Consider the following 22,366-nt stretch of genomic DNA (forward strand, 5'->3'; position numbering starts at 1 on the left):
AGACTAGAAAGCAAAGTTACTGGTAAAAACCACAGTACAGGCTGGCTGCAGAAAATTTACCTGGTCTCCCAACGTGGCTACATTACAACCTGCCTACTACCGGCTCTTCTGAAACACTCATTCCTTCTTGTACCTCATCTTTTTATTTTTTTGCCACTATCAGCTAACCTGCCACAGCACGGTTTCAAATCCGAGTCAGTCCTCAACTGCGGCAAAACAAAATGACACAGAGCGTTCAATTGCTTTCCGTCGACTATACACGAAAAGCAAATAAATAATGCCATGAAGTCAGAATCTTTTCACTAGATTTAACGGGAAACTTAATCAGGCACCTTATTATGCTCTAAAGATGCTTTAGACACGAAAAGCACAACCTTTCAGAAACAGGGGAAAAAAACTATATAAGAAAAAGGAAACCAGGCGATTAAGTAGGATAAAAATGCTAATTCAAAAGGATTAACTTGACATCTCTTTTGAACTTAAAATCTGAATCTTCCTGTCCTACGTCTCGCCCTGGGTAGCGTTACACAGGTACGTACGAATGTATAATAAAGGGTCTGCTACACTTTTACGTATGTAAATAATCACTGATTTTTTAAAAATAGATGTTGAAACATAATGCCCTAGTGCCAAGGAACTCCGCACGGTGTCACGGAATCGCTGAATTTGCCACTGCTCACAATCGTGGAAAAAGTTGGTCTCGGTGGGAAGGTGGGCTCCCGCTCGCTTTCGGAGAGGCAGGCTCGCCGGTGGGGACAAGTCGGGGGACCCAGGGTCCGCGGTGCGGTTCAGAGGTGCCCGGGGGCCCACCCGGCCGCCTCAGCACGTCCGGGATTAAAGGGCCGGCGGGAGAGGGCGTGCCCCGCCAGGCCGCGCAGCCGCCGCTTACCCGGTAGTTGCTCGAGCCCACCCAGCCGGTGAGAGCGTCGACCGTCTTGCTCAGACGGGCCAGGTCCTCCTCCAGATCCGGGATGGCGCCGGGCGCGCCGAGGTAGAGCAGCAGTTCCTGGCCGACCTGCAGGCGGCCGCCGACGTCCTTCTGCTGCACCTGGGCGCTGAAGTACTCCATGCTGCGGGGCTCCATGGCCGCGGCCGCCCGCCCGCCCGCCCGCCCGCTCGTGAGGGGCCAACTTTCGCCGAGCGCCGCCCAGCCGCCAGAGCGGGGCCCCGCGGGAACGGGCGGGACGCGCTCGGTCCGGCCGGGGCGCGGCTCGCGGGGCGCGGCGGGCGGCGGGAGCAGCGCCAGGCGTCCAGCGGCCCCCCAAACTAGTCAAACTCGGCGCCCCCTGCGCCCCAACCCGCTTCAGAGGCCGCGGCCGCCGGCGACGTCAGCGCGCGCGTGACGTCAGCGCGACGCCGGCGAGCGAGTGCCCGCCCGCCTGCCCGCTGGTCCGCACACACGGTTCGCGGAGGCGGCGGCCGCAGCGGGAGCTGCTGGGGGTCGTGGGGCGTCTGGGGAAGTTGCGATCGGTCTGGATTGGCACCCCCAGGAAGCCGACGATTCTCTGCTGTCCGCCACCTCAGCACTCAGTCATCGCCTTGTAAAATCTTAGACCCTTTCAAGTTTTCCTCCACTTGAAATCAATATTTGGGAAAGTTTCTTTGACTTGGAATTCCCCCTTCCCTAACCCCACTACCAGATTTGGTTGTTGTTTTTTTTTTTTTTTTTAAGGCTTTGGGCGTTTGGGTTTGTTGTTGTTGTTGATGTTATTTTTGTTGTTGTTGCTTTGTTTGGGTTTGGGGTTTTTTGGTTTTTTGTAGAATACACTTTATTATATTAAAAAAAAATTAATAATGACCCCTGCTTCCAGCCATCGCCACTCGTTGGGTTATCATTTGATTATGCTTTAAAAAAAAAAAAAAAAGGTTTAATTTACACAGACTAAAATGCACAGATTTTAAGTGGTCCATGCGTTTTGGCAAAGGTATGCACCAGTGTGAATAACCACCACCCTAGGAACGATCGAGCATATTTCCATCGCTCCAGGAAGTTCCAGGAACTTCCAAGTCAATAACCACTGCGTTGCCAGGAAATACTAATCAGATTTCTATCACGGTAGCATACGTTTCGGTATTACTTAATTTCACATGACTTCATACAGTCTGCTTTTACTGAGTTGGACTTTTTCCTTTAGTATGTTTTGAGGTTGATCCAGTGCGGCTGCCGTGTCAGTAGTCCCTTCTTATTGCTGAGGAGCAGTCCTTATATGGAAGCACCATAGTTTGTCACCCAGTCACCTGTTTATAGACATTTGCACTGTTTCATTTTTCAGTTTTCCGGCTGTAACCAGCTATAACCGCTAGTGTACAAGTCATTGTGCAGAGACAAGGTTTCATTTCTCTTCCGTAAATACCAAGTACTGGAATTACTAGGTCTGTGTGATAAGTGTATGTTTAACTTTAGAGGAAACTGCTGAACTGTTTTCCAAAATGTCTGTATCATATTAAACTCCCATCAGCAGTGCTCAGACGTACCAGTTGCTCCACATCCTCCACAATATTTAGTATGGTTGGGGTGATTAGTTTTATCCATGATGATGTTATGCAGTTGTTCAGTTGTATCCAACTATTTTCAACCACATAGACTACAGCATGCCAGGTTTCCCTGTCCTTCACTATCTCCCAGAGTTTGCTCAAACGCATATCCATTGAATTGGTGATGCAATCCAAGCATTTCATCCTCTATTGCCCCCCTTTCTCCTCCTGCCCTGAATCTTTCCCAGGATCAGGGTCTTTTCAAATCAGTCAGCTCTTTGAATCAGGTGGCCAACATATGGAAGTCATATTAGTGGGTGTAAACTGGTCTAGAGTACATTCTAAATGTACATGGTATTTAGCTTCCTGCTAATTATTTCCAGCCACAATTTAATAATTTTAAATATCTCTCTTCTATTACACAGAAACTCCAAGATCATCTGTGTTTTCCCTAGGATGGTGCTGGACAAATAATGGGTACTCAGTCAATTTAAGCTGAATAAGTGAATGAATTTAATGAAATGCTTAAAATGTTCACATTAACAAAATAAGAACAAAAACAATAATAATACACTCTCCAAATCCAAAGAAACCTTTTCTGTGTTTACTCTGAGGTTTTTTTCCCTATATTACTGTTTCTCTTTGTATCGTGATGTAAAGTTTCTTCCATTGTTAATTAGCTGTAATTTCCCTGCTGCTAAGTCACTTCAGTTGTGTCCGACTCTGTGCAACCCCATAGATGGCAGCCCACCAGGCTCCCCTGTCCCTGGGATTCTGCAGGCAAGAACACTGGAGTGGGTTGCCATTTCCTTCTCCAATGCATGAAAGTGAAAAGTGAAAGTGAAGTTGCTCAGTCATGTCTGACTCTTAGCCACCCCATGGACTGCAGCCTACCAGGCTCCTCCGTCCATAGGATTTTCCAGGCAAGAGTACTGGAGTGGGGTGTCATTGCCTTCTCCAGTAATTTCCCTGCAGTTGGGCCTAAATCAACTACTGGAGTAACTGTTCCCTGCTGTCTAAAGGTTCCTTTCCTAAGGGTCATTGTTGTGTTGTTCAGTCGCTAATTCGTGTACGACTCTTTGTGACCGCATGAACTGCACCATGCCAGGCTTCGCTATCTCCCAGACTTTGCTCAAATTCATGTCCATTCAGTGATGTTATGTAACCATCTCACCCTCTGCCGCCCCATTCTCCTCCTGCCCTCAACCTTTCCCAGTATCAGGGGTCTTTTCAACTCTTCACATCAGGGGGCCCAAGCATTATGTCTTCAGCTGTAGCATCAGGCCTTCCAATGAGTATTCAGGGTTGATTTCTTTTGAGATTGCCTTGTTTGATCTCCTTGCAGTTTGAAGGACTTTCAAGAGTCTTCTCTAGTACCACAGTTCGAAAGCATCAGTTCTTTGGCACTCAGCCTTCTTTATGGTTCATTTCTCACATCCATACATGACTACGGGAAAAACCATAGCTTTGATCATACCGACCTCTGTCAGCAAAGTGATTTCTCTGCTTTCTAATACACTGTCTAGGTTTGTCATAGCTTTCCTTCCAAGAAGCAAGCATCTTTTAATTTCATGGATGCAATCATTGTCTGCAGGAAATTTTGGAGCCCAGGAAAATATTCTGTCACTGCTTCCACTTTTTCCCCTTCTATTTGCCAAGAAGTGATGAGATCAGATGCCATGACCTTAGTTTTTGGAATGTTGAATTTTAAGCCAGTTTTTTCACTCTTGTCTTTCATCCTCATCAAGAGGCTCTTTAGTTCCTCTTCACCTTCTGCCATTAGAGTGGTATCATCTGCACATCTGAGGGGTTGACATTTCTCCAAGCAGTCTTGATTCCAGCTTGTGACTCAGCCAGCCAGCATTTCGAGTGATGTACTCTGCATATAAGTTAAGTAAACAAGGTGACAATATGTATAGCCTTACCATACTCCTTTCCCAATTTTGAACCAGTCAGTTCCATGTAAGGTTCTAACTGTTGCTTCTTGACCCACATACAGGTTTCTCAGGAGACAGGTAAGGTGGTCTGAGATTCCCATATCTTTAAGGATTTTCCACATTTGTTGTGATCTACACAGTCAAAGGCTTTAGCATAGTCAATAAAACGGAAATCAGTGTTTTTCTGAAATTCCCTCACTTTCTTTCAGTTCATTTCAGTTCAGTTGCTGAGTCGTGTCCGACGGTTTGGATTGCAGCACACCAGGCCTCCCTGTCCATCACCAACTCCCAGAGCCTACTCGAACTCGGGTCCATTGAGTTACTGATGCCATCCAACCATCTCATCCTCTGTTGTCCCCTTCTTCTGCCTTCAATCTTTCCCAGCATCAGGGTCTTTTCCAATGAGTTAGTTCTTTGCATCAGGTGACCAAAGTATTGGAGCTTCAGCTTCGGCATTAGTCCTTCCAGTGAATATTCAGGACTGATTTCCTTTAAGACGGACTGATTTGATCTCCTTGCAGTCCAAGTGACTCTCAAGAGTCTTCTCCGGCACCACAGTTCAAAAGCAATAATTCTTTGGCACTCAGCTTTCTTTACGGTCCAACTCTCACATCCATCCATGACTACTGGAAAAACCATAGCTTTGACTAGACAGACCTTTGTCAGTAAAGTAATGTCTATGCTTTTAATATTTTGTCTAGGTTTGTCATAGCTTTTCTTCCAAAGAGCAAGTGTCTAACTTCATGGCTGCACTCACCATCTGCAGTGATTTTGGAGACCCCCAAAATAAAATCTCTCACTGTTTTCATTGCTTTGCCATCTATTTGCCATGAAGTGATGGGAACAATGTCATGATATTAGATTTTGGAATGTTGAGTTTAAGCCAACTTTTCACTCTCCTCTTTCACTTTCATCGAGGCTCTTTACTGCTTCTTCACTTTCTGCCATAACGGTGGTGTTATTTGCATATCTGAGGTTATTGATATTTCTCCCGACAATCTTGATTCCAGCTTGTGCTTCATCCAGCTTGGCATTTGTACACATGATGTACTCTGCATGGAAGTTAAATAAGCAGGGTGACAATATACAGCCTTGACGTACTCCTTTCTTAATTTGGAACCAGTCTGTTGTTCCATGTCCAGTTCTAACTGTTGCTTCTTGACCTGCATACAGATTTCTCAGGAGACAGGTCAGGTGGTCTGGTATTCCCGTCTCTTGAAGAATTTTTCACAGTTTGTTGTGATTCACACAGTCAAAGGCTTTGGCATAGTCAATAAAGCAGAAATAGATGTTTTTCTGGAACTGACTTGCTTTTTCAATGATCCAGCAGATGTTGGCAATTTGATCTCTGGTTCCTCTGCCTTTCCTAAAACCAGCTTGAACATCTGGAAGTTCATGGTTCACGTATTGCTGAAGCCTGGCTTGGAGAATTTTGAGCATTACTTTACTAGCCTGTGAGATGAGTGCAATTGTGTGGGAGTTTGAACATTCTTTGGCATTGCCTTTCTTTGGGATTGGAATGAAAACTGACCTTTTCCAGTACTGTGTCCACTGCTGAGTTTTCCAAATTTGCTGACATATTGAGTGCAGCACTTTCATAGCATCATCTTTTAGGATTTGAAATAGCTTCAAATGGAATTCCATCACCTCCACTAGCTTTGTAGTGATGCTTCCTAAGGCCCACTTGACTTCACATTCCAGGATGTCTGGCTCTAGGTGAGTGATCACACCATCATGATTATCTGGGTCATGAAAGTCTTTTATACAATTCTTCTGTGTATTCTTGCCACCTCTTCTTAATATCTTCTGCTTCTGTTAGGCTTATACCATTTCTGTCCTTTATTGAGCCCATCTTTGCGTGAAATGTTCCATTGTTATCTCTAATTTTCTTGAATAGATCTCTAGTCTTTCCCATTCTGTTGTTTTTCTCTACTCTTGGCATTGTTCATTTAAGAAGGCCTTCTTATCTCTCCTTGCTATTCTCTAGAACTCTGCATTCAGTTTGGTATTTCTTTCCCTTTCTCCCTTGCTTTTTGCTTCTCTTCTTTCCTCAGCTATCTGTACAGCCATAAGGGTTGCAGAAGAATATAAAAAGAGGGTCCAACCCACAGAAGTTTATGTTCTGTTCATAATTGCCAGTGACCAGGTATGCCAGTATGTTGAATAGAAAACAAATATATAGGAGCCATGGATTCCAGGTTCAGCCCTATCTGTCCCTGTGACCAAAAGTGACTAAATTTGTATAGCTTAAGGTCTTTGGGTTGTAAGATAACTAAATAGTCTTCATGTTATAAAACATGCGTATAGCGTCTGAGTAGGGCTTCCCACGTGGCTCAGTGGTAATGAATCTGCCAGCCAGTGCAGCAGATGCAGGAGACCCTGGTTCGATCCCTAGGTTAGGAAGATTCCCCTGGAGAAGGCAATGGCAAAGCCGTTCCAGTGTTCTTGCCTGGGAAATCCCATGGACAGAGGAGCCTGGTGGGCTACAGTCCATGGGGTTGCAAAAAATTTGGACATGACTAAGTGACTAAAACAGCAACAGCAAGTATCTGAGTAACTCTAGAAGTACCTATGCAATGTCTAGTTAACACTGGCTACTATTACCTGTGTATATCCTCTGTATGTTTCATTAATTCATCAACAAATATCTTCTGAGAGCTTGTTATATGCTACACACTGTACCATAGGCCACAGATGGAAAGTTCATTTAGATATGATCTCTGCCCACAACATACCTATGTAGAGACAAGAAAATCAACATTTCTAGGATGCAAGGATCGGGTAAGCAGAGGGTTTCTGGAAGCCTGGATGAGAGTCTCTCCTTGTCTAGCTGGCACAGAGAAGAGGGGTGGGAGAGTTGTAAATTGGGAAGGTTTCCTTGAAGAGGTTTATATATATAGAAGTTTGAGACTATATAGGATTTGGCAGAGGTTTGAGAATATATAGGATTTAACTAACTAAAGAAGCAGCTCTTTCATAAGATCCAGCAGCCCCACTCCTGGGCATATATACGAAATAAAACAATAATTCAAGAAGTCCAAAAAAGAGGGGATATATGTATATGTATAACTGATTCATTTTTCTGTATGGTAGAAACTAACACAACATTCTAAAGCAACTATACTCTGATAAAAATTAGTTTAAAATGAACCATAATTAGAATAGATACATGCACCCGCTATGTTCACAGGAGCACTATTTACAATAGCCAAGACATGGAAATAACCTAAATGTCCATCAACAAATGAACAGATAAAGAAGATGTGGTACATATATATAATGGAATATTTCTCAACTTATAAAAAGAATGAAATGATGCCATTTGCAGCAATATGGATGGACCTAAACATGATCAAGTAAAGTAAGTCAGAAAGACAAATAACATATGATCACTTATATGTGGAATCTAAAATATGACACAGATGAACATATCTACAAAACAAAAGCAGAGAGAACAGACTTGTGTTTGCTCTGGCACAGCAAAGGGTGAAGGAAAGAAGGACTGAGAGTTTGGGGTTAGCAAATGCAAACTGTTACATATAGGATGGATAAACAACAAAGTCCTACTGTATAGCACAGGGAAATATATTTAACATCCTGTGGTAAACCAGAGTGGAAAATAATATGAAAAAGAATATGTGTGCATGCTAAGTAAAGAGCAATATTGCATAGGAACCTGGAATGTTAGGTCCATGAATCAAGGCAAATTGGAAGTGGTCAAACAGGAGATGGCAAGAGTGAACGACCTTTTAGGAATCAGTGAACTAGAATGGACTGGAACGAGTGAATTTAACTCAGATGATCATTATAGCTACTACTGTGGGCAAGAATCCCTTAGAAGAAATGGAGTAGCCATTATAGTCAACAAAAGAGTCCAAAATGCAGTACTTGAATGTAATCTCAAAAATGACAGAATGATCTCTGTTCATTCCCAAGGCAAACCATTCAATATCACAGTAATCCAAGTCTATGCTCCAACCAGAAATGCTGAAGAAGCTGAAGTTGAACGGTTCTATGAAGACCTACAAGACCTTCTAGAACTAACACCAAAAACAGATGTCCTTTTCATTATACCAAACTGGAATGCGAAAGTAGGAAGTCAAGAAACACCTTGAGTAACAGGCAAATTTGGCCTTGGAGTACAGAATGAAGCAGGGCAAAGGCTAACAGAGTTTTGCCAAGAGAACGCACTGGTCATAGCAAACACCCTCTTCCAACAACACAAGAGACGACTCTACACATGGACATCACCAGATAGTCAACACCTAAATCAGATTGATTATATTCTTTGCAGCCAAAGATGGAGAATCTCTATACAGTCAGCAAAAACAAGACTAGGAGCTGACTGTGGCTCATATCATGAACTCCTTATTGCCAAATTCAGACTTAAATTGAAGAAAGTAGGGAAAACCACTAGACCATTCAGGTATGACCTAAATCAAACCCCTAAAATAGATTTAAGGGACTAGATCTGATAGACAGACTGCCTGATGAATTACGGATGGAGGTTCGTGACACTGTATAGGAGACAGGGATCAAGACCATCCCCAAGAAAAGATATGCAAAAAAGCAAAATGGTTGTCTGAGGAGGCCCTACAAATAGCTGTGAAAAGAAGAGAAGAGAAAAACAAAGGAGAAAAGGAAAGATATTCCCATTTGAATGCAGAGTACCAAAGGATAGCAAGGAGAGAGAAGAAAGCCTTCCTCAGTGATCAATGCAAAGAAATAGAGGAAAACAATAGAATGGGAAAGACTAGAGATCTCTTCAAGAAAATTAGAGATACCAAGGGAACATTTCATGCAAAGATGGGCTCAATAAAGGACAGAAATGGTATGGACCAAACAGAAGCAGAAGATATTAAGAAGAGGTGGCAAGAATACACAGAAGAACTATACAAAAAAATCTTCATGACCCAGATAATCATGATGGTGTGATCATTCACCTAGAGCCAGACATCCTGGAATGTGAAGTCAAGTGGGCCTTAGGAAGCATCACTACAAACAAAGCTAGTGGAGGTGATGGAATTCCAGTTGAGCTATTTCAAATCCTAAAAGATGATGCTATGAAAGTGCTACACTCAATATGTCAGCAAATTTGGAAAACAGCAGTGGCCAGAGAGCTAGAAAAGGTCAGTTTTCATTCCAATCCCAAAGAAAGGCAATGCCAAAGAATGCTCAAACTACTGCACAGTTGCACTCATCTCACAGGCTAGTAAGGTGATGCTCAAAATTCTCCAAGCCAGGCTTCAGTAATACATGAACCGTGAACTTACAGATGGACAAGCTGGTTTTAGGAAAGGCAGAGGAACCAGAGATCAAATTTCCAACATCCGCTGGATCACCGAAAAAGCAAGAGAGTTCCAGAAAAACATCTATTTCTGCTTTATTGATTATGCCAAAGCTTTTGACTGTGTGAATCACAACAAACTGTGGCAAATTCTTCAAGAGATGGAATACCAGATCACCTGACCTGCCTCCTGAGAAATCTGTTTGCAGGTCAGAAAGCAATAGTTAGAACTGGACATGGAAGAACAGACTGGTTTCAAATTGTGAAAGGCTGTATATTGTCACCCTGCTTATTTAACTTATATGCAGAGTACATTATGAGAAATGCTGAACTGGAAGAAGCACAAGCTGGAATCAAGATTGCCGGGAGAAATATCAATAACCTCAGATATGCAGATAACACCACCCTTATGACAGAGTGAAGAGGAAGTAAAGAGCCTCTTGAGGAAAGTGAAAGAGTAAAGAGTAAAATAGTTGGCTTAAAGCTCAACATTCAGAAAACTAAGATCATGGCATCTGGTCCCATCACTTCATGGCAAATAGATGGGGAAACAATGGAAACAGTGGCAGATTTTATTTTTGGGGTGCTCCAAAATCACTGCAGATGGTGACTACACTCATGAAATTAAAAGATGCTTACTCCTTGGAAGAAAAGCTATGACCAACCTAGACAGCATATTAAAAACGAGAGACACTTCTTTGCCAACAAAGTTCTGTCTCGTCAATGCTATGGGTTTTCTGGTGGTCATGTATGGATGTGAGAGTTGGACTATAAAAAAGCTGAGTGCCAAAGAATTGGTGCTTTTGAATTGTGGTCTTGGAGAAGACTCTTGAGAGTCCCTTGGACTGCAAGGAGATCCAGCCAGTTCATCCTATAGGAAATCAGTCCTGAATATTCATGGGAAGGACTGATGCTGAAGCTGCAACTCCAATACTTTGGCCACCTGATGGGAAGAACTGACTCATTTGAAGAGACCCTGATGCTGGGAAAGATTGACGGTGGGAGGAGAAGGGGACGACAGAGGATGAGATGGGTGGATAGCATCACCGACTCAATGGACCTGAGTTTGAGTAAACTCCAGGAGTTGGTGATGGACACGGAGGCCTGTTGTGCTGCCGTCCATGGGGTTGCAAACAGTCGACATAACTGACCAACTGAACTGAACTGAACTAAGATTCTTTTGTTGTGTGTTACTCTTTTCGACCCTATGGACTATAGCCCTCCAGGCTCCTCTGTCCATGGGATTTTCCAAGGAAGAACACTGGACTGGGTTGCCATGCCCTCCTGCAGGAGATCTTCCAGACCTAGGGATTGAACTTGCATCTCTTAGGTCTCCTGCACTGTCAACAGGATATATATATACAGCTAAGACACCTGTTGTACAGCAGAAATTAAACAACATTGTAAATCAAGTATACTCCAGTAAAACTTTTTTTTTTAAGAAGTGGGTTTTTTTGAGGCATAACCTGTTTATCTATAAGATGTATACTTGACTATTTAAATTTAACATTTGTTATTATCACTACATACCTCCTACAAAATCTACTTATTTCTCTATATCACTGTTGTCTGTCCTCCGTTAAACATCCTTAGAACAGAAAGTTCTCAGACCTCCTAGTTCAGCACTTTATCTCAGTCAATTTTCACACACCCATAGACCAAAAGAAACACCTAACAATTACCATCTCCTGAATACTAAGAACCAAACAACTTAATGAGTATTCACGTCCTAACACCTTGGCAGACCCATGAAAAATAATACACATGAGCTGAAAAAAGTGCATTTTCACTTCATTCTTAAATAACACACTAATGAAGCATCTATACCTGTTGACATAGTGCATGACTTCCACAACCTTGTAATCAGACTGGACATGGCTGTCTCCATCCTGTGGTACACTGATTTTCATGCAGCACTTGCTTTTTATCACAGCAACCACAGAAAACAAAGCCTTGTAAAAAGAAGACATCAATGAAAGAAATGTACCACAAACTAATGTTGAAACTTTGAACTCCTTGAAGCTGGTAGTTCACTCTATGACTGACATATGCCAAATATCACTGTTTCCCTTTAAGGTTAAACTATTTTGGAATGCTCTTTCTTTTAATTTTTTTTTTTCAGCCACTCTGCACCAGCAGGCAGAAACCTAGTTTTCTGACCTGGGATCAAAGCCATGTCCCCTGCATTGGAAGCACAGGAGTCTTAACCACTGGACCACCAGGAAGGTCCCCTGGAATGCTCTTGGCGAGTTTCTGGCAGCACACTGCAATACTTGAGCACACAGTTTAGGAATCTTGGCAGACATACGTGATGATGCTTGAGTTATCAGAGAGACAAAGAGAATAAGAAACAAAAATAGCAGCTCATACAGGAAGAAGGCGTGGGTCCAGTGAGAAATGGATTTCACGAAGGCCATTGCTCAGCTTGACACTTGTTAGGTCTTTTTTAAAAAAATTATTTATTTTTGGCTGTGCTGGTTCTTCCTTGCTGCTCAGGCTTTTCTCTAGTTGCAGTGAGCAGGTGCCAGAATCCAAAATAAAGCAAATTTTACTTTCCTTAAGCACAAAAATGCTTCCCCAGTTGTGGTGTGGGGCCTTCTCATTACAGTGGCTGCTCTTGTTAAGAAGCACGGGCTCCCGGTTGGATGCATGAGACAAGTGCTCGGGCCTGGTGCACTGGGAAGACCCGGAGGGATCGGGTGGAGAGGGAGGTGGGAGGGGGGATCGGGACGGGGAATACATGTAAATCCATGGCTGATTCATGTCAATGTATGACAAAAACCACTACAATATTGTAAAGTAATTAGCCTCCAACCAATAAAAATAAATGGAAAAAAAAAAAAAAAGAAGAAGAAGCATGGGCTCTAGGGCGCATGGGCTTGTGGGCTTAGGTGCTCAGTGGCATGTGGGATCTTCCCTGATCAAGGATCAAATCCTGTGTCTCTCTGTTGCCAGGCAGATTCTTTGCCACTGAGCCACCAGGGAAGCCTGACACGTGTTAGGTCTTTTAATCCCCCAAGCAACCCTATGTGGAAGATGCTATATCCCCATTTTAAAGACGAGAAAGCTAAGGCTCAAATGTTAAGTCTCCAGCCTCACTCATGAGTTCAGATTCATGATTCAAACACAGGATGTCTGGCTTCTCCCCAGCAGATAGTTTTAAAGGAAAGAAAACAAACAAGCGAAAAAAGTTTGTAATTTACTACCAAAATAATAACACTCCTTACACATAACAGTCTTTCTTTGAATATCTATGCAATAATTCCACCGAGAATCTGCTTTCCTCTGATTTGCTGTTAAAAAGAAGAGGACAAGGAGACGAAGGAAATGGGTAGAAAAATTAAGGGAAAAAGCAGCATAAGAAACATCTACATAAGAAACATTTTTTTCATAATCAGTCACTAAATGTATCTGAGAGTACAAGTTTATTTTTAACTGGCAACAAGACTGAAATAGATCATATAAATACAGGAGGCTGACTTCCTGACCTATTTGTTCATTATTTGTGATAATAGTGGAAACTTTGAGTCAACTTTGTTCTGACACTGGACTTTATTTTCCACATGGAGACTGACAGACAAATCACCACACTGCTAGTTTAAAACTATACTTCCAACAAATATCCATCAAGAGGGGCATCGTGTTAGTGATACTAGAATGTAGGGGTTGGGTGGCTTACCAAAGACAGCTCACAATCGCTCCTCAAAGGTTAAAAGGTGTTCAGTGTGTTAAAATGAGTGTTCAGGGCAGCTTTATTCATAAGTCCAAACCGGAAACACCCCAAACATCCACCAACTGGAAAATTGATGACTGTGGTACATAGCCATACAATGGAATTCTACAAAGCAACAAAAAAGCAAACTACTGATACACTCGCCAATGAGGATGAATCTCAAAAACACCATGCTGAGCACGAGAAATCATATACAAAAGAGTATATACTCTGTGATTCTATAATCGAAAGTGGTATCCCGCTGCCCACCGCTCAAAAGCCGTTGAAGAGGCAAGGCTGGTGGAAAGGAAAGTTCACTTTATTTTGAATGCTGGTAACTTGGGGGTGGGAGGGTAGGGGGCATTGCGGATGCCGGTCCAAAGGCCGACTCCCCTCAACTGACAACCAGTTGGCAAGAATTTTTATAGGCTGAGGGAGAGGGCCGCATGCAAAAACGTACAGTCAGCAGTGACAGACATCTTGAAATTGGTCATCAGTGGTCTGGTCAGTGTCATCTTGATTGTTTTAGGCAGTTAATCTTCAGTTCTAGGACAGGTTTGTTTCCATTTCTCTGAGGCCAGTTCTCGGAACTGTGCAGCTTACGTCACAGCTACTTCCCAGGTGGCGCAGTGGTAAGGAATCCACCTGCCAATGCAGGAGACGCGGGAGACTCAGGTTTGATCCCTGCATGGGGAAGGTCCCCCGGAGAAGGAATGGCAACCCACTCCAGTATTCTTGCCTGGGAAATCCCATGGAGAGAGGGGCCTGGCGGACCATAGTCCACGGGATTGCAAAGAATGGGACACGACTGAGCAAAACTGGGCATGCGCACACGCAAGTCATGGCTACAGTCTGGTCATCATGAGTTAACTTCTCCACCCGACTGGGGTTTCAGGATCTATAAGGTAACTCACAGGATATGGTTCAGAATATTATCTATAGTCCTTGAGGAGGAACTAAAGGTCCTTGACTAGGCTTAATGACTAAACCATTACTATTTGGTCTCCTTTGACTGTTTTCCTTTGTTTCTGCATGTTCTCGCTTCTCTTATTAAATTTATTCCTTGGCTAAAGTTTTTCCACAGACTAAAGGCATGGGGGACAAGGATCTGCTCTGTTTCAATTCTGATTACAGGAAGTTCTCATACAAGGAAAACTTACTGATGGTGATAAAAGTTAGAAGAGTGGCTATCACAAAGAATGGCAGTCAGTGGGTATTGACTAGGAAAGGGCCTTGAGAGAACTTTCTGCAGTAATGGACACGTTCTATATCTTGACCTGAGTAGTGATTATTGAAGTGTATGCATAGGTATCAATTCAACAAGCTACACACGTAAGACTAGTACGTGGTGTATTTACTACATTTATGTTAAAACTAATAAAAAATGGTTAAAAAGTTAAGAATCAATTAAAGGAAAATAAGAGATAAGATTCATGGTCTATTGCAGTTCTATCCAGTAGAAACATAAAATATATGCAATTAAGTTTCTTCTAGTAGCCACATTTTGAAAAGTAAAAAAAAAAGGTTATACTTAGTAACATATAGATTATATTTCATAATATTTTATTTAATGATATTTTAAAAATAATATTTAATAAAATTATAGGCAATATTTTCACATTTATATTTATATACATATTTTATCAATATATTTATCAATATATATTTATATAAATATTTTATCAATATTCAGATGTTATTTAGACCTGTGATCAAAATTAAAATTATTAATAAACTATTTTATATATTAGTGCATGCAAGTCTATTGAAATTAATACCAATTTAGAATTAGAAAACAAGTTATTACATGTATAACTGAATTCTTCACTGTATACATGAAATAACACTGTAAATTAATTAAACTCCAACAAAAAATTTTAGGTATTTAAAAAAAGCAAAAAATAAAATTATATCATATTTCTAAAAAAAACTGAAGAAAACTCAAGTTCTGAGTTCTTAGTTATGTAAACTTAGTCATGTAAACTATCAATTTGTCTGAGCATCAGTGTTTCAGTCTAAATAAAGGAAATTAATAATGATTGTGGGGAGAGAGACTCTCCTACATGAGTCTCACATACGTCTTGCTCGGTAAGCCAACAAAGAAGACCCTGACTGTTACTGACAACGGTTTTTGGTTTCCTTAATCAATAGAAATTTGATAAGTGACTTCTCTGGTGGTCCAGTGGTTAAGAATCCGCCTGCCAATGCAATGGACATGGGTTCGATCCCTGTTCTGGTACATGCCACGGTGCAGCTAAGCCCATGGCCTGCAACTTCTGAAGCCAGAGCCCTAGAGCCCGAGCTCTGCAACAAGAGAAGCCGGCACATTGAGAAGCCCATGCACCACTGGAGAGTAGCCCCCACTTGCCGCAACTAGAGAGAGCCGCGTGGAAGACCCAGCACAGCCAAAACCTTAAAAATTAAATGAAAAAATAGAAATCGGTAAGAGGCCGTACAAGAAATCCAGGCAAGGCTTTATTGGCGGCCTCTGTTGCAGCAGGACAGGGAGTGAAAACAAATAACAGTTTCCTTTGCCTGCTTGCTCACTTCCTGGGCTGCAGCAGGCTGAGCTGGTTTCTTATATGGGGTGAGGATGGGGCAGGTCCGGGGTGGGGCCAGAGGGCAGGTGTGGGTGGTTTGCCCACCGCTTTGGTGGTGGTGTGCGCACCTTTCACTTCCTAATGTACTGCCTACATGCACAGTACCCTGCTCTTGCTCCTGGCTGTTCAGAAATGGCAGTTGGGGTTTTTGGTCTTTTTGTATCTTGTTGTCCATAATTTGCCCCAGACAGGCATACATGCAGTTATTTTTAGTCCCTCCTACTGCATTTGTATTTTGCTGCTTAAGGAGACATTAATCTGGGTAGGAACACTGAAGTGAGGGTTCCCAGATCCCAGGTTCCAGCTTGCCTCGTGGCCACTCTTCCCCTGGTATGTCTGCAGTGAGCAGCCTGGAGGGGTGAAATAATGTCTCCCTCCAGGACAAAGAACAGGTTACTAAAAAAAAAAAAAAAAAGAACAGGTTACTTAGGGCTTGCTATAAAGTGGAGGATTTCCCAGCCTCTGTTTCTCTCCTGTGACAGAACCCTGTGAAATCTGGGTGGAGGCAAGCTTATGCTGGTTATTTGCCTTGAGTGGAAAAGGCTTTTGGTTCTGACCCAGGAGTCTTGGGGCTTCCGTTAACATCTATGAAACAGCAAAAGGCTGAGTAATTAGCTTGTAAGTAGAGTAAAACCAAATCCCATTTCCAACAATCAAAGGTTTTTTTTTCTTTTTTGGTAAAAATAAAATGAAATCCATTAGGAAGTGAAAATATTCCATCAAAGAATATGAAAAAGAACATATATATATATGTATAACTGAATATATAAATATATATAGGTACAACTACTGTACAGAAGAACTTTACACAACACTGTAAATCAACTATACTTCAATAAAATTTTACAAAAAGATTTCATCAGTGTAGCAGATATATTTGAAAAACAATACCAGGTGGCATATAATGAACCCCTAGACAAATTAAACACAAGTATTAAGGAAGTCTGGCTAAAACAATCAGACAAAACTTCACAGATCGATCTAGAAATTAATGATGAAATAGACCTGCCAGTTGCAGCAATGTTATAAAATTATTTCTGTGAGTAAATATTTTCTCATAAATTTCCAATATAAGAAATCCAGGGATTTCCCTGGTGGTCCAGTAGCTAAGGCTCTGCCCTCCCAATGCAGAGGGCATGGTTTCAATCAGTCAGTGAACTAGATTCCACATGCCATGACTAAGACCTGCTGCAGACCAAAAAAAAGAGTCAAAGGCAGGTTCCCAAAGACTAGAATGCTTTGTTGAAGAATGGGGCTAAAAGTTAAAAGGGTGATCAAGTCCAGATGCATTGAGAATTATAGTGTTTAATCACCCTGCCTATTGGGTAGGCTTTACCCAACTATACTGCCAATGGCTTCAAGCCTCCTAACTTCCCACTATGACACTGGGGTACAGGACTTATTTATGTATTTCTTTAACTAGAAAATACCTTTAGGTCCTACCATTTTTAAGAATTTGAGTTACGTTCCCATGGGTACCCAACCTCTGGGATCTAAAGCCTAATGATCTGAAGTGGAGCTGATGTACTAAATCGCATCGTAAATGTAATGTACGTGAATCATCCCCAAACCACACATCCCAGTCCGTGGAAAAACAGTCTTTCGGGAAACCAGTCTCTGGTGCCAGAAAGGCCGGGGGCTGCTGCTATGAGGGATCATTCAAAACCAGAGGGCACTTAACGCTTCTTGGCGAGAAGAACTTAACTCAAAACTTTCAACTTCAAAAACGTTTATGTTATCATGCTAGATGTAGAAATAGTCATAAATGAGTGGGGTCCAAGGTGGTAAGAATGATTCTCACATGGCAGATTTAAGAGATGCTTCTATAGATAGGAGCAAATGAGGCAAGTGGGAGTTTGGATGTGACCTCAGCAAAGAGACGCAGAGGACTACCAGGGACAGGGAAGGAATCTGGATGCAGAGGCAGGAAATACCAAGCTGAGCTCAGAAATCATGGCCTGGCCATTTCAGTTGGTTCCTGGGACCTATAAGGAGGAGTTCTTACCAGAATTTTTAAACCCTAAAAAGGTTTTGTCACATGCATTCAATAAGGAAAATAAACAATATCCCACTTTTTCATGACAGTCAATCTTCCTTTCCATAAGAGTCTGGAAAAATAGAAAATTTTATGTGCAACAAATGATAAGAAATTTTGGTGGTTTGATGTTATCAGGGTGTCCAGTGATGGTTTCCCATCAAACACATCAAAGGTGATTTAGAATGTGGTAAGAAAGCCATGAAAATATCACTGGGAGACTTTGCTTTAATGTGAGATTTCTTGCTCAGTCCACAAGGATGTACTCAGCCAGTATCTTCAAAAATAAATTTTCCATCTTATAAAAGACTTTTTAAATTTTTAAATGTTTTTTGGCCACACTGAGCTGGGCATGTGGGATCTTAGTTCCCTGACCAGGGGTCAAATCCACACCCCCTACATTGGAACGCCAACTCTTAACCACTGGGCCACCAGGGATGTGCCCTGTTTTAAATTTTTCCATGACAAAAAAAAATGATCTACTAACTCTCATTAAATCAATTCCTGCTCAGTTGCTTATGACTGGATATTTTCTTCCAAGTGTCACTTTTTTATTTTATTTACCAGTGCACTGTCTGATAAGAAAAAAAACACACAAAAGTTTGTGTTTTGAAACTTTCATTTCTGTCTGATTGTCTTCCAGTTCAATTCAGTTCAGTTCAGATGCTCAGTCACATCCGACTCTTTGCGACCCCATGGACTGCCTCACGCCAGGCCTCCCTGTCCATCGCCAACTCCCGGAGTTCACTCAAATTCATGTCCATTGACTTGGTGATGTCACCCAGCCATCTCATCCTCTGCCACCCCCTTCTCCTCCTGCCTTCAATCTTTCCCAGCATCAGGGTCTTTTCAAATGAGTCAGCTCTTCACATCAGGTGGCCAAAGTATTGGAGTTTCAGCTTCAACATCAGTCCTTCCAATGAACACCCAGGACTGATATCCTTTAGGATGCACTGGTTGGATCTCCTTGCAGTCCAAGGGAATCTCAAGAGTTTTCTCCAACACCACAGTTCAAAAGTATCAATTCTTCTATTGTCTTTATTCATTATTTATTGCTGAGTAGCAAATTACCTCAACTTAATGGTATTAAAAACAATAGTATAGGACTTCCCTGGTCTCGCAGTAGATAAGAATCCACCTGCCAACGCAGGGGACAGGTTCAAACCCTGCCTGGGGAAGAATCCACATGCCACAGAGCAACTAAGTCTGTGCGCCCACAACTGTTGAACTCGCATGCTGCAACTGCTGAAGCCTGCGCCCCTAGAGCCTGTTCTCTGCAACAAGAGAACCTACCACGATGAGAAGCCTGCACACTGCAACAAAGAGTAGCCCCCACTCACTGCAACTAGAGAAAGCCCGTGCAAAACAACAAAGACCCAGCACAGCCAAAAAATATGTATGTGTGTATAAACATACAGGGGACTTCCTTGGTGGTCCAGTGGCTAAGACTCCTCGCTCCTAAGGCAGGGGCCTGGGTTCCATCCCCGGTCAAGGAACTAAGATCCCACAGGCTGCATGGCACCGCCTAAAACAAACAAACAAAAAAATCAGTATATATTCATAATCCCACGGATTTGGGTGACCAGGAATTTGAGAGCAACATAGCTGGATGTTTCCTCACACACTCTTTCATGAAGCTGTGTTTAAGACATCAGCCAGTAACAAACACATGAAAAGATGCTCAACATCACTCATTATCAGAGAAATGCAAATCAAAACCACAACAAGGTACCATTACACGCCAGTCAGGATGGCTGCTATCCAAAAGTCTACAAGCAATAATGCTGGAGAGGATGTGGAGAAAAGGGAAGCCTCTTACACTGTTGGTGGGAATGCAAACTAGTACAGCCGCTATGGAGAACAGTGTGGAGATTCCTTGAAAAACTGGAAATAGAACTGCCATATGACCCAGCAATCCCACTTCTGGGCATACACACTAAGGAAACCAGATCTGAAAGAGACACGTGCACCCCAATGTTCATCGCAGCACTGTTTATAATAGCCAGGACATGGAAGCAACCTAGATGCCCATCAGCAGACGAATGGATAAGGAAGCTGTGGTACATATACACCATGGAATATTACTCAGCCGTTAAAAAGAATTCATTTGAATCAGTTCTAATGAGATGGATGAAACTGGAGCCCATTTCATCATACAGAGTGAAGTAAGCCAGAAAGATAAAGACCAATACAGTATACTAACGCATATATATGGAATTTAGAAAGATGGTAATGATAACCCTATATGCAAAACAGAAAAAGAGACACAGATGTACAGAACAGACTTTTGGACTCTGTGGGAAAAGGCGAGGGTGGGATGTTTCGAGAGAACAGCATCGAAACATGTATATTATCTGGGGTGAAACAGATCACCAGCCCAGGTTGGGTGCATGAGACAAGTGCTCGGGCCTGGTGCACTGGGAAGACCCAGAGGGACTGGGTAAGAGGGAGGTGGGAGGGGGGTTCAGGATGGGGAACACATGTAAATCCATGGCTGATTCATGTCAATGTATGACAAAAACCACTACAATATTGTAAAGTAATTAGCCTCCAACTAATAAAAAAAAAAAATAAAAAAATAAAAAGACATCAGCCAGGGCCTGCAATCCGGGAGACCTGGGTTTGATTGCTGGGTTGGGAAGATCCCCTGGAGGAGGGCATAGTAACCCATCCCAGTCTTCTTGCCTGGAGAATCGCGTGGACAGGAGCCTCGCCAGCCCCAGTCCATGGGGCTGCACAGACTTGGACAGGACTGCAGCGACTTAGCGTGCGCATGCGCTGTCATCTGAAGTCTTGACTGGGTTGGAGAATCTCCCTTCCAGGTGGCTCACTCCAATGGTTGTGGGCAGGAGGCCTCAGCTCCTCACCTCTTTAATTTTTCCAGAGGTCTGCTTGATCTTTGTGACATGGCAGCAGACTTTTCCCCATGTGAGTGATCCAAGACCAAACAGAAATTGACAATGTCTTTTATAGCCTCATCTCAGAAGTCACACACCATCGTTGCTCCAATAGTCATTGCTTATAGGGATCAGGGTGGGAGGGAACAATACTACTGCGTGAAAACTGGAGGCAGGAATGGGGATTTATTATGAAAGCTGATAACACACTATCTTTCATTGTGATGTTTGAAAAATGGAAACAGGAATCAAAAGTTGCAAGGATTAAGTTTTTAATAGTTTGAAACAGTGAGAACAGAAGAAATTCAGAAAAACCTGAAATTATTGAGGTTACTGACAGTGAGAACTATCCCAATTTTCCTGTAATTATTTTGAGAGTGATATATTCCAATCATCATTTTAACAGGCTGAAGTCCATTTGAAATGTATACAGGATATAATCAGATGTTTAATACAAATTTCTATTATTGTACAAGTGTGAATGAGTCTAAAGATTGGTATCTGGTTTTTGAGAAAACTGAGTAATAATTGCCTGAAACCATTATATTTGAAGTGACTTAAAATCAAATTTGTGGGGCTTCCCTCGTGGCTCAGCGATTAAGACTCTGTCCCTGATCATGGAATTTCCACATGCTGTGAGGTGCGGTTAAAGAAAAAAAATTTGAAAAAAAAAAATCAAATTTGCAAACTTAAGAAAAACTGTAACCACATTTTAAAATTATAAACAGAGAAGTCCTGACTACAGTATTACAATAAAATTCACAGATCAATTAAAAATTTCGTAACACTTCAAGACTGGCTTTTTTAATTACCTTGGAAACTGACATTTATTTTTAAAATATGGGAACTTCCCTGGGGATCCAGTGGCTAAGACTCTGTGCTTCCATTGCAGTGTGTGCAGGTTCAGTGCCTGGTCAGGGAACTAAGATCCCATATGCTTCTTGGCCAAAAAAGAAAAAGACAAATTGGCAACAAGTTATGTGATTTGTCATAGTTGTCGTGTCCGAATCTTTGCAACCCTGTGGACTGTAGCACACCAGGCTTCCCTGTCCTTCATCATCTCCCAGAATAGATATTTCCAAATCTGTTTAGGTCAAAAAGAGACTGCCAATCTGAAAAATATGTTCTTATAAAAATAGCACAGTTAATAAACAAAGGAGTGATTTTTTAAAAAGTCATATGTAATCCAGTTCTTTTTCATGTAATTGGACGAATGCGTAGCTGACTAGGAAATTTTTATTATGTTTGTAATGGTGATGGCTGTGAAGATGTATGTTGATAAACTGATGAAAATATTTTCAACCAAATAGTAAAGGATTTTAGCACACAGCATTTTCTGGAATTAAAAGTATGGGAATAGGCAGAGATGAAACATATCATGGACACTTCTGGAGAGAAGTGGTAATTCACATCAAGGCCCTGC

The 22,366-nt window shown here is 42.1% G+C and overlaps 1 protein-coding gene across 31 annotated transcripts in view; it reads right to left on the bottom strand.

The window, feature by feature from the left end:
- CLASP2 (cytoplasmic linker associated protein 2) overlaps positions 1–1,449 on the bottom strand; it is a 170,874-nt gene extending 169,425 nt beyond the window's left edge. For 13 of the 31 annotated variants that reach the window (XM_043886911.1, XM_043886927.1, XM_043886928.1 and 10 more), the window contains exon 1: positions 890–1,320. In XM_043886911.1, the coding sequence (XP_043742846.1) occupies positions 890–1,084 (195 nt within the window). In that variant the 5' untranslated portion in view covers positions 1,085–1,320. Of the gene's footprint in view, positions 1–889 lie in introns of all 31 variants that reach the window. The other 18 variants (XM_043886914.1, XM_043886912.1, XM_043886905.1 and 15 more) reach the window with 3 other exon arrangements.
- Between the last annotated feature and the right edge of the window lie 20,917 nt (positions 1,450–22,366).

The sequence above is a fragment of the Cervus elaphus genome, chromosome 24, assembly GCF_910594005.1.
Source record: "Cervus elaphus chromosome 24, mCerEla1.1, whole genome shotgun sequence".
Lineage (NCBI taxonomy): Eukaryota > Metazoa > Chordata > Mammalia > Artiodactyla > Cervidae > Cervus > Cervus elaphus.